We start from the raw sequence: 15947 nt of genomic DNA, 5'->3' as shown, positions 1-15947 counted from the left end.
AAGGGCGACGGGTGCAGAGAAGTATGTGATTCTTAGGGGATTGATCCAATCCCCACAAGTTATGCATATGTGCAAATTGGTCCATTTCCATGCTTGCAAATGGAAAAGTAAATTAAAAATGAATAAAAGGGAGAAAATGGTAAGGAAAACGAGTTGTGAACGATTTAGATGGTGATTTTGCGAAACCCATATTTACTATGGTAATTTTGCGAAGCACATCGCTTGGGACGGGAAAAATCCAAATTTCTCTGCAGTCGGCGATGCATCCATCCCAGATCGACCGTGATGAGGTCTGCTCGTGGGTTGGCATCCTCCCCACGCAGATCGAAGATGGTGAGGTCCACCTGCGGCTGGTGAGGGCTCTTCTCCACGCGGTCGACGATTCTGAGTTCGCCTCGATCTCTCTGCAGGTTTGCAAATCTACTTGCAATTTCAATGCTAGTTCATGCAGGTGCCCATTGCGTTTACGGGTTCTCGTCTTGTTTATCTGCTTCGATTCATCGATTTTGCTCAGCTGTATGGGCGCATGCTATCACTGTACAAGGAACCTTGCGCTCCCTGTTAATTCCTGTAGATTCAGAAAAAAATTAGCAGCGTTCCTTGGCTCATGGTGCCTTCAATTTCTTCTCTACGCAGAACTTGCTGCTGAAAAACATGGTTCAGCAAGAATCAATATATCTGCTTGTGTTCATGGTTGGACTTGATAATTGAAAGGAATACTTATAGCTGTGCATGCATTACCAGATTGGTAACTAATTGATTACTTCTAGAATTTGTTCCGACAGAACCACTGTCAAACTCGGTAAGGCTTTTCATTGAGGCAAAATTAACTTGGCTTCAGACATTCAGTTTACAACAAGAATCACCATATGCTTACTGAACACTGCTGGATGTTGTCCACAACACTGCAAATCTTTTTTTCATCTGATTGTTGGTTGCTGACCCTATAAAGTTAATGCATCTATTGCTCTGAAGTCTAAAACTGTAACTGATCTAAGCCTCTGAACATTAGTTCTATCATTTCTATTGTGCTTTGTTCAGTCTTAAACATGTAGAATCTGGTAGCATTAAAACATGGTTGGTACTCATGGAGGGGGGACTTTGTGTGGGAGTCCAAAAAGAATGAAAATTCCTACTAGTAATATCTAAGCTTCCTATTAAAAAACTAGACCTGTGGGGGTATGACGCCCCCGGCATTTGCTTAAGAAGAAGATCTTCTCACGTAAGCCTAGAAAACTCCTGAACTCCTATCTCACCCTTACACAGTGGGTCCATGTGTTACTAAGCTTCCTATTAAAAAACTAGACCTGTGAGGGTATGACGCCCCCGGCATTTGCTTAAGAAGAAGATCTTCTCACGTAAGCCTAGAAAACTCCTGAACTCCTACCTCACCCTTACTAAGTGGATCCATGTGAGAATTAGATCAAACCTTCTTATGCTTTGGTATGGTGGCAGGTGAGAGGATTTTTTTCGCTTCCGTAAGAAGTCGAATCCGAGATGTGAGGAGGTTCTACTTGAGCCTCTAACCAAATCAGCGGTCGCTCGCACCTGAGCTTCCCGTTATTTTTTAGGATGCTGCTAATTTACGGCCGGCCGTATTTCAGGTCGATCGCGGCCGCACCATTTTTGACAGTAATGATTAGGAAAAGCAAGTCGCTTTCCATTTTTGTCTTCTGCCTGTGCAGGCAAGGTTTGACTCCTGATATGTCTGCTTCTGCACTAGAGAACAAATTGAACCACCCAAGAACCGCAGAACATTGGGAAAATTGCCCAGTACAAAAAAAAAAGGCATAGGTACAGCGTGCCAGATCACCAATGCAAGCAAATTATAACATATACAAAGGTAAATTAGAACGTATCTAAAGGTAAATTAGAACATATACAAAGGCATTTTCACCCATCCATTTCCAAAACATTCACAAAATCAAGTCTTCAGGCCTAATCCCGTGGCACCAAAATGAAAACATGGATTAGCTCCATCATCAAGTTCGTGCGAATCTGCTATGACACCAAGCACAAATCAGCAAACAAGAAAAAAATTGATCAGTATATAAAATAAAAGAGGGCACATAATCGGAATATAAATTTGCCAAAACTAGAATAAAAATTATAAACTAAAATAAGTTTATAAGAAAAGTTATAATCACTGTATGAAAGTATTAGTGTACTACTCTAGTCTACATTGCAGCGTTAGGAAATTAATTGTAGTTGCAAAACTCTCCTACTAGTCAAACATACAGTAGCTCACATTAACTGCTTTTACTTTTCATACATGAATTAGTAATGTGATTAGAATTGCATGATCAGAACAGTTGTACCAATATCAGCACTGTATCTAGTTTCTTTTCAGCTCAGAATGTTAAAAGACTGTAAGGTTGCAGATTTATAAAATCATGTCATTTTGCATGCCCATTATCATATTATTGTCTAAAGAAATGCATTACATATTCTTTTCCTAGTTCAGAGCTATGTATGTTGACTAGTGCCACATGACTCTTTTAAAATAGTAAGATAATTATCATAACACATGATTAAAAAATGATAAAATGATCTTATAGCCTACAGTTCTACTAGTAAGTCAAGAAAAACAAAGGAAAATGTATCAGGAAATATGTACAAAATATGAACTCACATCTTAGAATTGCACAACCTACTAGCATTTAACAACCTAGCAATATTTTTTGCCTGTGGTTTTTATTTCAGGATTGCGCCAAGAAAGTAATAATCAGAAAATATGTAGTAGACTTAAAAATAGGTTAGATCAGGCTAAAGAACTAGCTTATATATCTAGTACACGGTAGTAGTAGTTGTCTTTGAGCTACTATTGAAAACAATAATTATAAGGGATTGTGAAAAATGCTCAATGAAAAATTGCCTAATGAAATATATTGTTTTGCATAATCCAGAACCATATCAATGCCCAATTCTTGTCATAATATTGCCTAATTCGGGGGGCCATAGTATTTGCTATTTTAGAAATTTATTGTTGCCTTACGAATATATTGTTTTGCCTAATTCAGTAGAATATTATTAGCTAATTCGCAGACGTAGTATTTTCTAATTAAGAACCATATTATTATTGTCCTGTGAAGTATACTGTTAGCATATTATTGCCTAATAAATTACAATGAGACATTTGCTACTATTACTTGACCTAGTATAAAATGACCTTGATGGCCTTGGCTAAATAGAATGCATAAATTTGCTTGCACTTCCAGAAAAACCTAAACCATTCAATAATTTATAATTCATATGCCCTTTCACCTTTTTGAACAAGATTGTAGGAAAGTTCATTACAAAAATTTAACCAAATCAAAACAAAAGCAGTTGGCAAATTACGATAATGTGAAGAAAAAAATAAGGACAACAAAGATTTTATTCTTGCAGCAGTCACAAAATACTTATATGCAAAAGGATGTGAAATGTCACACTTTCCAAAGACAGCAACAAGGCTGCAAAAAGCACTCACTGTCCATGATGGTCAACTTCAGATCGGTTAGCACCTGAACCACATCCAGCGCTGATCCTGCGAGTGGCTTACAGCCAAGAACCAAGCAGAGTTAGCAGAGGACACAGGTCAAACAACAGAAATAAACAGCCATGGGGAATGGAACGACATAAAGAAACAACAGTTGGGAATTTACTCGCCAGTTCTGAATAATAGAAAGAATCAACCACGAGCAGTTAAATGGCAGAAATAAAGAAGCATGGGAAATGATCTACTAGTTCCGAACCATAAAAAACACATGCGAGAGAAATGAAAGAAGAATGGAAGAGAAATAAAGGAACACTTGCCGTTGAGACCTAGTCACCACCAGCAAGTTAAAACAGATGAATACATGTGCGGTTAATGCCTATGAAAAATTATAAAGGTCGCATTTGATGCATTAAATCCATTACTGAGGTTATACCTGATACATCTAGTAACAGTGCTGCTAGTTCTGTATGACCTCTTGAAAATGAGATGCTTAATGGCATTGCCTAATGTGTTTAGCTAATTTATAACCATATTTTTACCTAACCTAAAAGGTATTATTGTCTAAAGGTGGGAGTTGTGACACAACAAAACCAGGGCTGAAAAAATAAGTTATGAATAATTAGCTTCTATATATCTAGTACCAACACTGCTGGCTGAAGGCAAAGCAAACAAAATGAAGTGCGCTCTTGTGCCTAATTCAGACCTATATATTGCCTAATGTTTAGCAGTGTTATTGCATAACGCTAACAGAGGGCAAAAAAAGCAGGAAAGCTTGCCTAAAACATAACAGAGGGCACATCATAGCATGTTTCCATATGAAATGGTTCTGCTTGCTCACATGAAAAGGCTAGGAACGCTGCTGGCAGCCTCTCCTCGCCATCCCGAACCACCCAGGGTTTCCCCCTTGCCGCCGCCAGCCATCCGAGAGAGGAGAGGGGAAAAGAGGAGGAGGAGGAGAGGAAGGAAGGGGGGCGCGTCGGAGGGAGCTGCCGTGCCGCGCCAGGAAGGAACCGGAGCTACCTCGTCGCCGTCCTAGGAGGAGGAGTCGCCGCCGCATTCATCGAGGAAGCCACCGCCGTTCTGCGATGCTTCACAGTGCCGGCGTCCCTCTTCTTCTCCACCCTCGGTAAGCTGCGCCACCACCTGCCCTTGCTCTGCCTGACCGGCCTTCGTGCTGCCCGTATCCCTTGCATGATCGGCCTTCGAGCCGCAGCCGTCACCACCGTCACCATGGCCGCCACGAGTTCGGGGTGCCGGAACCCCGCGCGCCGCCACAGGCGTGTCATGGGAAGGGGGTTCCCCTGCGCCGCACACACGCAGCCACCTCACGCCTGCCTTGCCGCAGCGAAAGCCTTCACCTTTGGCCGGGCTGCAGCCCCGCGCCGCGCCCCACCCTACCACCGCGCCTGCTTTGACGCACCACGCTGCCCGCAGCCCCACCGCGTGCTAGCCCGCGCCGCGCCATTATGGCTGCAATCACCACTTGCGTCACGCCGCCGCAACACTGCGCCCGCCGCCGTAGCCAATCAGGTGCGCGCCCCACGCTCGGCCACACGAGCATGGCGCACGGGATCCGGTTGGCACACCGGATCCCGGCACAGCCTGGACGGCCACGTGTGCGGGCAGCAATGCCACGTAAGACTAGGCCGGCCACGTGGCTGCCACGTGGGGCCACGTGGCACTGACTTGTCAAGGGTCGGGCCCACTCTTGGGGCCATTGACCCGTGGGGCCCACCTGCTGATCAGTGGGGCCTAGTTGACCACTAACCAGATAATGTTGACCAAGTCAACATTGATCGTTGACCGGTCAACACTGACGTCAGCCGACACGTAGCACTCTCCCGTGCTGCCACATGGCTTAAACAGAAGCTGACACATGTCACCTAATTTATGAATTTCCAAAATTAAATAAATAATTAAATAAATCCTTTTACCTTTGAAAATTCATAACTAATTCATCTTAACTTAGAAATCTTGGAGTTTTTGCCTAGATTAAATGCCAATTAATTTATATTCGCTACTACCTCGAGGACTCTTATGATCCCGACTACACCGAGGAGGACTTCAACGATGACAGACAAGGTGTCATGTCACTCCCAATCATATAGAACCTATGCATGCTTAGTTGCTAACACTTTATTTATGATGCTTGGATGATGATTGATTGCATAGCCTATGTTTCTAGCCATGCCTTGATAATTATTTATCCTGCTTTCCTTGTTACCTACTTGTGGACTAGCTGCGAACCTCTAGCTAGTCCACCTTACTTATATCCATATACATGCTTTTGAGTTTTGGATGGACATATGCCATGGATTTGGTGATGGGATTCCTTGTACACCCTCGCGTGTGTTTTGGGTGCGTGTGATCCTTTGACGTGTTTTGGCGAGAGCGAGCCGCGGTTGGTAATGAGGAGTGCCTTGCTAGGGGAGAACTTTCTGGACTCTCTCCACCCCCTGTGCTTGTGGCAAGTACCTTATTTGACACTGAGGAGCAGGTGGCATATCTGTACATTGCTGGTGCTTCGGCAAATACTTTGTGGAGTTGAGTGCTCGCTCTTGTCCCTTAAGGATCGAGTCAGTTTAAGCATATTTCTTTGGACCATTTACATACATACCGTTCCCTCACGTTATGGGCGGGGTTCGGTCCGAGACTAGTGGTGGATAGCACTCAGCCTGTAGGCGGATTGGAGGATCAGTGTAAGGAATTCGAATTCGATACGTTGACCTACTCTGACCAGACTACACCCTGGCGTGCTTAGGTTTCACAGCTTCGAGATCTTCGACTAGTCATGGCGTGCCCTACAGTCGAAGACACTACCAGACTCGAGGAACAAGAGAGTGCTAGCCACCTACTAGGGCTCCGACCGTTAGGTGGGGTTTAGACGGCATATCCCCATTCAGGCTCCATCCGTGCAGGTACAGATGTATAACCTTTGCAGAGTGTATAACCTATAGCTATAGTCCGTGTCCATTGGGATGGATAGTCCCCTGATCTGTTACTCTGACTAGACTTATTGATGAGGACATCACATGCTTGGATACAACCATATTGGCATCTTTTGACTCCGAGGTGAAACGATTCTTTATCATAATTATATGTGACACATTTGATGAATTGATGCTGCACCATGATGTGTATTCGTTGTCAATTTCAGAAATACATACATGGATCAAAAATAGTGTTAAACACACATGGAAGGCATGGAGGACCAAAGAAGTAGATTGGGGGCCAAGTCCAAGTATTCCTAACGTCCTCCACCAGGCCACCACGTCACTTTTGGCCCAAGGAAAGAAAGAGATCCAATCCAACACGTTTTGGTGCTGGATTCGGACTACAGTTCTAGCCCAACTTGCAACGACCGTCACGACCTCATCCGGACTCCGTTTTGGGCGTTCAAGTACTCTTTGGAATCCTTATGAAGTCTATTTTCATATGGATCCGGACTCATGTCCATATCTAGTCTGAGGCGACCGCAATCATCGAAATACTACCGAGAGGTTTTCTGTCCACAGGTGCTGCGTCGCCCTATTTTGGCCCGATGGGCCGTGTATCAAGTTGGGTCCATTAGGGACGTGTCCTAGGGTTGGAGCACGACCCCAACACCTCCCTGGTCGTCCTCCTAGGTATTAATAAGGATTAGAGCCGCCACGAACAGATTGGGTTTTGTTTTGTTGAAAGTTTAGCCATTGCTACTTCCTTGTAGACGCGTGTGTCGACTAGACCATCTGTTCTACTCGATTCAGAACCCCAACTTTGTGTTTTCAGATTTGTTTTCATCTCCATATTTGCAATTCAGTTGCTTGTTCTACTTGTTCTTGCTTGTTCTTCGATTGCTTGCAGGACGAGTGCCCTAGTGGCCGGGTGACGCGCTCCACAAGATCGCGGCAGCCATTGGAGGTGGTGTATCGGTTGCTAAGGCGCAGCTTGGAAGGCTGTAGTCGGGCCGTGAACGTCGTCTCCATCGACCAATCGAGTTATCCACGCCTCTCTCATCGAAAGATCGGGAATCAACCCTAGCGGGTTCGTATCAGTTGGTATCAGAGCAAGGTTTATCGGTGAGAGACTTCTAGTTCTTTGCTGTTTTTAATTTTCCATAGTCCAGAAAAAGCCAAAAAAAAATAGTAGATTAGTTTACCCGCAATCCTATAAACCCTTTGAGCCTTTGCTAGCACTGCTTAGTTAGGGCTTGTTGAGTTTTTGGTTGCTTCGGTTGTGTTGAGTTGCTGGTCTTAGTTTTAGTCCTTTAGAGTTTTGAGTTCTTGTCACGTTCCAGTCACAGCCGTGTGCTACCGTATAAAACCTTCTGTTGGCTGAATCTGAATACATGTTTATATTCAAGTCTGAGTCCTACTCCGAGTTTGTTTAAGATCAAATCCCACGTGGTGCTGAGTTCAAGTTGGAATCGGTTTGGAGTCCGAATTGACAGCTGCCCTGTTGCTGTCTTGAGTCCAAATCTGATTTCTATCCTTTCGGAAAAAGTTTGTGTGGTGTGTGACTCTTGTGAAGTCCTTTTGTTCATATAATCAGATTTGAGGATCCCCTGGAAAAAAAAAAGAAGAAAAAAAAACAGAAGAAAAAAAAAGGAAAAGAAAGACAAAAAAAACAGGAAGAAAAGGGGCTGTTCGTTGTGCTTCCCTATTGTTTTCCGGTGGTGTGTTGTGACTTCCTTTGTGTCCAGGCTCGCGTCTCTAGCACGGTCTAGGCTAGGACCAGCACAGTACCACCGTTGAACTATTATTCAGCTTGCTTTTGTGACTAACGTGGTGCTAGTATATTTCCTTGCTTTAGCCCACCTAGAGCTCCACATATTCGACTACAGCTTGATAGGCTTTTGTTGCTGCGGCATCGATACACTTCACTCCACGGTTGCAGACTTGTTGGTTGCCGTCACCTCCTGTTTGGCTTGGTAAGAACTTGTAAGGGCTTGTTTTTACAAGTTGAGTTTGAGAGAATTACAACCAACACATCATAGTAGTTGACAGGAGGATACATATTATTTTTGTGTTTCTTGTTTCCTACTAACCATGACAGGTGATACGGAGATTTTGGAGCTGATGAAACTAGACTCTCATATTCAGGGTGTTATTCAACACTTGCCGTTATATGATGGTAAGTTTGATCCTAAAGCTTACATTGATTGGGAGATAAAAGTAGATAATGAATTTGATGAGCATGACCTGTCCGAGAAACAAAAGATTTATATTGCCTCTAATATTTTGACTGAATTTGCCTTGCTACAATGGAAACACATTTGTAGGCGTAAGAAACTTCTAGAATCTTGGGAAGACTTTAAATTTCTTTTTAGAGATGCATTCATTCCTGAATATTATGCTGATTATTTGCTTGCTAAATTAGACAACTTGAGGCAAGGTAGTAGGACTGTGAAAGAATACTTCCATGATTTTAAAATTTGTATCATGTATGGTGGATTAGACGAATGCATGGAAGATGTGATGAGTAGGTTCATAAGAGGGCTCAATTCTGAAATTCGAACTTTGTTAATTAGCAAATCATGCATGCATCTTGCTCAATTGTACTGTCTTGCTCTCAATGCTGAAAAGGAGATTCTATTATCTGTGAATACTTGCAATAATGATGTGACCCATAATGTCCAAAATTTGTCCACCTTGCATGCTAATGACGAGCAACAAATAGTGGAACCCACTGTTGATTTTCCTTTGTCACAAAATGAATTACTTGCTGTTCCTTGTGATAAAGAAGACTTGTGTGATGATGATTCTTTTACTCCTATGCCACAAGTAACAAATAAGTGTGATACTTTTCATTTGGAAACATATAAATGTGCTGAAGCAAAGCTTTTTCATCCTATTAGTTGTGCACAAGATGAACTGAATTTGCTATCCTCTTTTAATACTTTGGGTTATATTGAATTTGATGTTCTGTGTAATCTAAGTTGTCTAAAAGAGAGACTTAAATTTGATTCTAGTTTGCCAAGCTTTAATCATTGTTTGCTTCATCCAATTGGCAAATACGACAGCAAAGGAGAATATTTGGTGCATAAAGTTTATTTTTGCTCTCATATGAAATATCCTTTTGGGCACCAATACCAAGATCAAATAGAGGGCTGCACTAACACTAATAATGTCTTGCAAAGCTTTTCTAGTTTTTCTCATATGCAACAGGGTAAGACCAAAGAAGGGAAGCATTACTCGTTGTGCCCATGCAGCATGGTCATCGCTCCGTGCTCCAACATCAAAGCAACTTCCTTAGAATGCCATTGGAGCAAGTCGAGGACGACTTGCAGCCAAGAAGGGGAGAATGATGAGGACATCACATGCTTGGATACAACCATATTGGCATCTTTTGACTCCGAGGTGAAACGATTCTTTATCATAATTATATGTGACACATTTGATGAATTGATGCTGCACCATGATGTGTATTCGTTGTCAATTTCAGAAATACATACATGGATCAAAAATAGTGTTAAACACACATGGAAGGCATGGAGGACCAAAGAAGTAGATTGGGGGCCAAGTCTAAGTATTCCTAACGTCCTCCACCAGGCCACCACGTCACTTTTGGCCCAAGGAAAGAAAGAGATCCAATCCAACATGTTTTGGTACCAACTGATACCAACTGATACGAACCCGCTAGGGTTGATTCCCGATCTTTCGATGAGAGAGGCGTGGATAACTCGATTGGTCGATGGAGACGACGTTCACGGCCCGACTACAGCCTTCCAAGCTGCGCCTTAGCAACCGATACACCACCTCCAATGGCTGCCGCGATCTTGTGGAGCGCGTCACCCGGCCACTAGGGCACTCGTCCTGCAAGCAATCGAAGAACAAGCAAGAACAAGTAGAACAAGCAACTGAATTGCAAATATGGAGATGAAAACAAATCTGAAAACACAAAGTTGGGGTTCTGAATCGAGTAGAACAGATGGTCTAGTCGACACACGCGTCTACAAGGAAGTAGCAATGGCTAAACTTTCAACAAAACAAAACCCAATCTGTTCGTGGCGGCTCTAATCCTTATTAATACCTAGGAGGACGACCAGGGGGGTGTTGGGGTCGTGCTCCAACCCTAGGACACGTCCCTAATGGACCCAACTTGATACACGGCCCATCGGGCCAAAATAGGGCGACGCAGCACCTGTGGACAGAAAACCTCTCGGTAGTATTTCGATGATTGCGGTCGCCTCAGACTAGATATGGACATGAGTCCGGATCCATATGAAAATAGACTTCATAAGGATTCCAAAGAGTACTTGAACGCCCAAAACGGAGTCCGGATGAGGTCGTGGCGGTCGTTGCAAGTTGGGCCAGAACTGTAGTCCGAATCCAGCACCAAAACGTGTTGGATTGGATCTCTTTCTTTCCTTGGGCCAAAAGTGACGTGGTGGCCTGGTGGAGGACGTTAGGAATACTTGGACTTGGCCCCCAATCTACTTCTTTGGTCCTCCATGCCTTCCATGTGTGTTTAACACTATTTTTGATCCATGTATGTATTTCTGAAATTGACAACGAATACACATCATGGTGCAGCATCAATTCATCAAATGTGTCACATATAATTATGATAAAGAATCGTTTCACCTCGGAGTCAAAAGATGCCAATATGGTTGTATCCAAGCATGTGATGTCCTCATCATTCGGGTTCGTATCACTTATACTACACTTCTACCTTCCCCCCTTTTTTGAGATAGGCTGGCGTTTGACGTTGAGATGTGAGGGAAGGGAGCTCTCACATCACCTAGTGTGTTTGTGTACTAGATTCTTAGGTGAAGGATCTGGTGGTTTGTGACGACTTCCTTGTTGTGAGGTGTTGACCTCGAAGATGGTATTGCTTTGATGCATCCTTGATTGCTATTGTTGCTACATAAACTTCTACAACCATATATAGGTTTATCCATGCATATAGTATTATTCCCCCATTTTCTTGGCTTGCTGCTATTGGGAGTTGACATGCCTTACCCACTTCTCGGGTAGATGGTGGCTTTTCAGGGTCGGAGCCCGACTACAACTTCAACAACGACGAATAGGAAAACTAGGGATGGTCCCTCGCTCAAGTTGCCTCTGGAGGTGGTGTTCGCTATAGCTCATGTTTCCACTGCGTAGATGTTTTACCTTTCATGATTCAATCCTGATGGACTTGTACCTGTATGAGCCGAAGAGATGTACTCGTTATTTATAATATTATTACTCTGTTGCTACTTTATATTTCTGTGTTGGTATGGATTTGTACTATCTGCGTTAAGAATTCGCATATGATAGCCTTCCTGGGACTATCACAGAGATGCGTAGGCTTGAATTCTCAGAAATGTGAATTCAGGTAGTTTCACTTGTAGTCCACACCTTTTGTACATATTTTATCTCCTTTAATATAAAAAATCAGTAGGGGCCTCCCCTGCTGTTCCAGTTAAAAAAAGATAAATAAAGCACTAGCAAACTAATCGAGCAATGCTTAATAGGTATTCAAAATGGAATGGGCGTGAACCTAAGTAGTATTCCTCCTCCTTGAAGTACTCCTTGTAGTTCTGCCCCTGGTTCAGCTGCGGGTCTTCAGTGGCTCCTAAATATGTATATACCATAATCAAAGGGGTCTAAAAGCGAACTAAATCCAAAACAGATCTACAGAAGGTCCAAACAAGATCAATACTTAGTCTACCATGTGCTTCATGATTTAAGAAAAATTATGAAACTAGTTCCATAATTTTTGGAGTTAAAATGAAATAGTTATGAATTTTTGAAGTTTAAATCAATTTTTAGATTTTTAAATAATTTTCGAAAATTAGAAAAACACATGGGTGCCATGTGGCCGCACTAGAGCGTGCCACATGCCCTGCTGGCATCATCAGTGGACCATGACCAAAACTTAATGACTTACTTGACCAAAACGTTATTGCAAAAACATGATCATTTTTTCAACCAGGTGCAATGCGATAACAAGAACTACATAGTGTCTTGGGATGACCCATTTGCCTTTACATATATCCACCATCTAATTGTGCGAGTTCCATCCCTCTCTTTCCCATCATTATTTTTTCATGACCATTAGAAGTTTATCCTAGTTTGACAATAGTTTGGATATAATATTTTGCTAGATTATTTTTACCTACCAAGTTCCACATGAGCCTTCCACTTGTTCACATGAGTGGAATATGTTGATAATGTTCTAGCATAGGCTTAAGGGACTTGTAGCTGAAATGAAAGTTATGAAGTTTTCTTAAATTTCAGAGCATTATATTAAATTCTATGTGGCTTGTTCCTTATTAAAAAAAATGTATATCCTCTATAATTATAAGTTGGCTACTACCTGAGCATCAATTGATCATCTAATGGAGCATTATGTTTTAGCTTTTATGTGTGTAGGATTGGCACTGAAGGGCAATGCTGATTTTTGTGGAGGACTCGCTCAAAGGACCAGCAAGGTTTCAGTATGGGAGTGTTTTTTGACACTCCTTATTGATACAATTCCATCTCTATTTACCTTGAACATTATTGGCATAAAATAATATCATTATCATTATCATTGATCATAGTAGACAATCAGATCATATCTAGGTATTGTTATGTTTACAGTATGTCGTGTGTTCATATGAAAATATAGCTGAACTCGCAGCATTTACATTCAAGGTCTAGAAACCAACAACGAGCCTAGAAGGAACGAAGACCAGAAGGCAAAAATGTGGGCTGTCGATCGAGGTCCACTATGTCGCCCGTATCTAGATTTGGTGAATGTTCATTCTCGGAGAAACGGGGGCAAAGCACTTGAGGATTTAGCAGTCATTGTCAAGCCATGTGCAAGCTCAGAATTGGAAGGCGCAATCAACATTCATGAAGATCCGTTCATATATTATGGATTTCGGTAGCTAGGACCCACATGCAAGTAACATGATTCTGCTAGAAAATAAGGGGTTGACAAGGGCGGACCAATCCAAGAGCCGGGGGGAGGGGGTGCTGAAGTCTCCTTCCTCTTCCCCTTCCCTTTCGTCTTATCCCCTCACTTTCTCCTCCCTTACTCCAATGGAACCTGCATCCAGTAGGGGGGGCTGCAGCCCCCCTCCTGGATCCACCATTGGGGATTGACTTGGTGGGAAAAGCAACGTGACTTACCAAAGGAGTGCCAGGCGCAATCAACATTCATGAAGATCCGTTCATATATTATGGATTTCGGTGGTTTCGACCCACATGCAAGTGACATGGTCCTTCTGAAAAATCAGGGATTAACTTGGCGGGAAAAGCAACACCACTTACCAAAGGAAAGGGAGCTTGCCAATCGGCCAGGATCCTTCTTGGCCGATCAGCCAAGCATCCCCCTCCTCACATTTGCCTACCATTTATATCACAGCCTCCTTAGGATATGAATATCCCCTCCTTAATTGGTCCCCATCACTCGCATAAGAAGAGAGGCTTGAGGAACATTCATCCAGAGGGAGCTAAGGGTTGTTCAAGTCGTCTGGAGTTTAGCTTAGGTATGCTCTGGCTAGCGTGATCACTCTGCAAGGAAGGTCCACCACTGAGTTCTAGAGCTAGGAATAATAGATCATAGGTATGATCTCCATGGTTATCTTTTTGTCACAGCAATGTAATTCCTGTTTTCCGATTCAATAACAATCCATATGTCTCCTTTTTTTCTATTGTTATATGTGTATGTTTATTCCAATCTATGTATGTTGTAGATTGCTCCAAGTGCTCTTGCAATCGTAGTGACTAGAGTTAGATATATAATCTATCATAGCAGTTAGACATGTGACGATTGTCTCCCCCAATGCACTCTCGGTGCTCATGCTCTTAGAGCGTCTTGCGTAGAACTGTATGGGCCTAGTAGGGCCGAACGTGGAGGTTTTAAATATGCTTTAAGTGAGATTCATATTTTGCTTGTTATCTAGAGCTATAAAACTACCATGTAGGCATGTTTATGCTTTTCTAAGTTACCTCTCTAGGGTAAGTTATCTATTGTTGATAGCTGTTCGTAGTGTTCTTGCAAACCCGAATCATGCTTACTTGACGCTTACTTGATGTTACCTCTCTACAGATTTCTTATCCTCTAAACTTCCATTTCTCGTCCCATTAAAACTTCCAGGCCCACTAAACAAACAATAGAATTTTAATCTCTCACATCTAAACTCTTTTTCCCACCCACCAATTACATCCAACCAAACAAGCCGATAGTACATAGATATATAATTATACGTCAAGAAACAGATGAGGCAGTGGAGGAATTGCGTATACAATATATTACGATGTGTATGCGTATAAGTTTAGCCGGCGCTAGCATTCACATATGCATGCTCCTCAGCCTACGTTGATACATGTACATTCGTACATACACACAGGACGGAAACACGAAAAGAAAGGGAATTAACAAGCAGGCGACTTTAAACAGAGCGTCAAATAATTAAGTTGCCAAAACCGAGTAGACACTTCATCCACGGTCGCTCACGAGCGAGCGGTCCGCGCGATAAGCTTATTTGGCGCCGCCGGTCTTACTCGGAGCCTGGGGGCTTGTAGGCGATGAACATGACGCACTGCACCTGCTTGATGTTGTCGAAGCCGATGATACGGATGTAACAGTCGGGGTAGGCCTTCTTGCACTCCTCGAACTCAGCGTACACCTGGGTGGCCTCGGTGCAGCCGAACATGGGCAGCTTCCACATGGTCCAGTAGCGCCCGTCGTAGTAACAGGGAGACGTGCTGTTCTCACGATAGACGAACCCGATCTTGCTGAACTCGAGGCAGGGGATCCAGTTCTTCCGGATCAGGTAGTCGATCTGCTTTAGGACCTCGTCCGTGGAGAGAGGTGGCAGGTAGGAGAGGGTCTCGAACTTCTTGTTGCCCTCCGCCGGCCACACCTGAGCAATTAACAATACCCATGCATCAGTTCCTGACTTCCTACTACTCAGTTGCATTTAACTCAGATCGATTGTCGAGCTGTTTATTCGGTCGTGCATGCTCTGTATGTACTCTGTTTCTCTCTACTTAACGAAAAACATGCTATTGCGCGTCTTAAAAAAAAGATCGATCGATTGTTACCTGCATGCACCTGATCCTTCCGCCGTTGCTGACGTTGCCGAAGCCGGAGCTGCTGGAGCGGCGGCTGACGGGGAGTCTGGCGGTGGACTTGAGCCCCTGGAATGGAGCGACGGAGGTGGCGGCGGCCATCGCGGTGGGGGCCATGGCTTACTAGAGACCAAGCTAGCGAATAAAACTGAAGCCTCAGTAGCTTGAGTTGAGGCTTGTGGCAAGGGGCACATATAACCAAACCAGAGGGGATGTCAGGATATGGCAGGAGTGGCTGCTGTTGGACAGTCCAAACGTTTGTGGCTAGCTCATGCGGCGTCAGCTGCTCTGTCGTCGTCTGATGCACCTTTGCTGTATACGGGATGCAGGCGCCAACCAATTAATGAGAGGAGAGGAGCTGGTGGTCCACAGGCGAGAGATGATTTGCCTCCATCCAACCTCATACGAACCAGACAGTCCCGGCCAGGTACAATACA

At 43.4% G+C, this 15947-nt stretch overlaps 1 protein-coding gene across 1 annotated transcript; it reads right to left on the bottom strand.

The window, feature by feature from the left end:
* Window positions 1–14656: 14656 nt before the first annotated feature.
* LOC101768366 (ribulose bisphosphate carboxylase small chain, chloroplastic) lies at window positions 14657–15750 on the bottom strand. Its single transcript, XM_004962553.2, has 2 exons — window positions 15484–15750; window positions 14657–15302 (listed from the first exon to the last, which is right to left on the bottom strand). The coding sequence occupies exons 1-2, from the start codon at window positions 15625–15627 to the stop codon at window positions 14937–14939; spliced, it is 510 nt and encodes a 169-aa protein (XP_004962610.1). The 5' UTR covers window positions 15628–15750; the 3' UTR covers window positions 14657–14936.
* Between the last annotated feature and the right edge of the window lie 197 nt (window positions 15751–15947).

The sequence above is a fragment of the Setaria italica genome, chromosome III, assembly GCF_000263155.2.
Source record: "Setaria italica strain Yugu1 chromosome III, Setaria_italica_v2.0, whole genome shotgun sequence".
Classification (NCBI taxonomy): Eukaryota; Viridiplantae; Streptophyta; class Magnoliopsida; order Poales; family Poaceae; genus Setaria; species Setaria italica.
The sequence above is the reverse complement of the archived record's forward strand: the minus strand, read 5'-3'. Positions and strand labels throughout refer to the sequence as shown.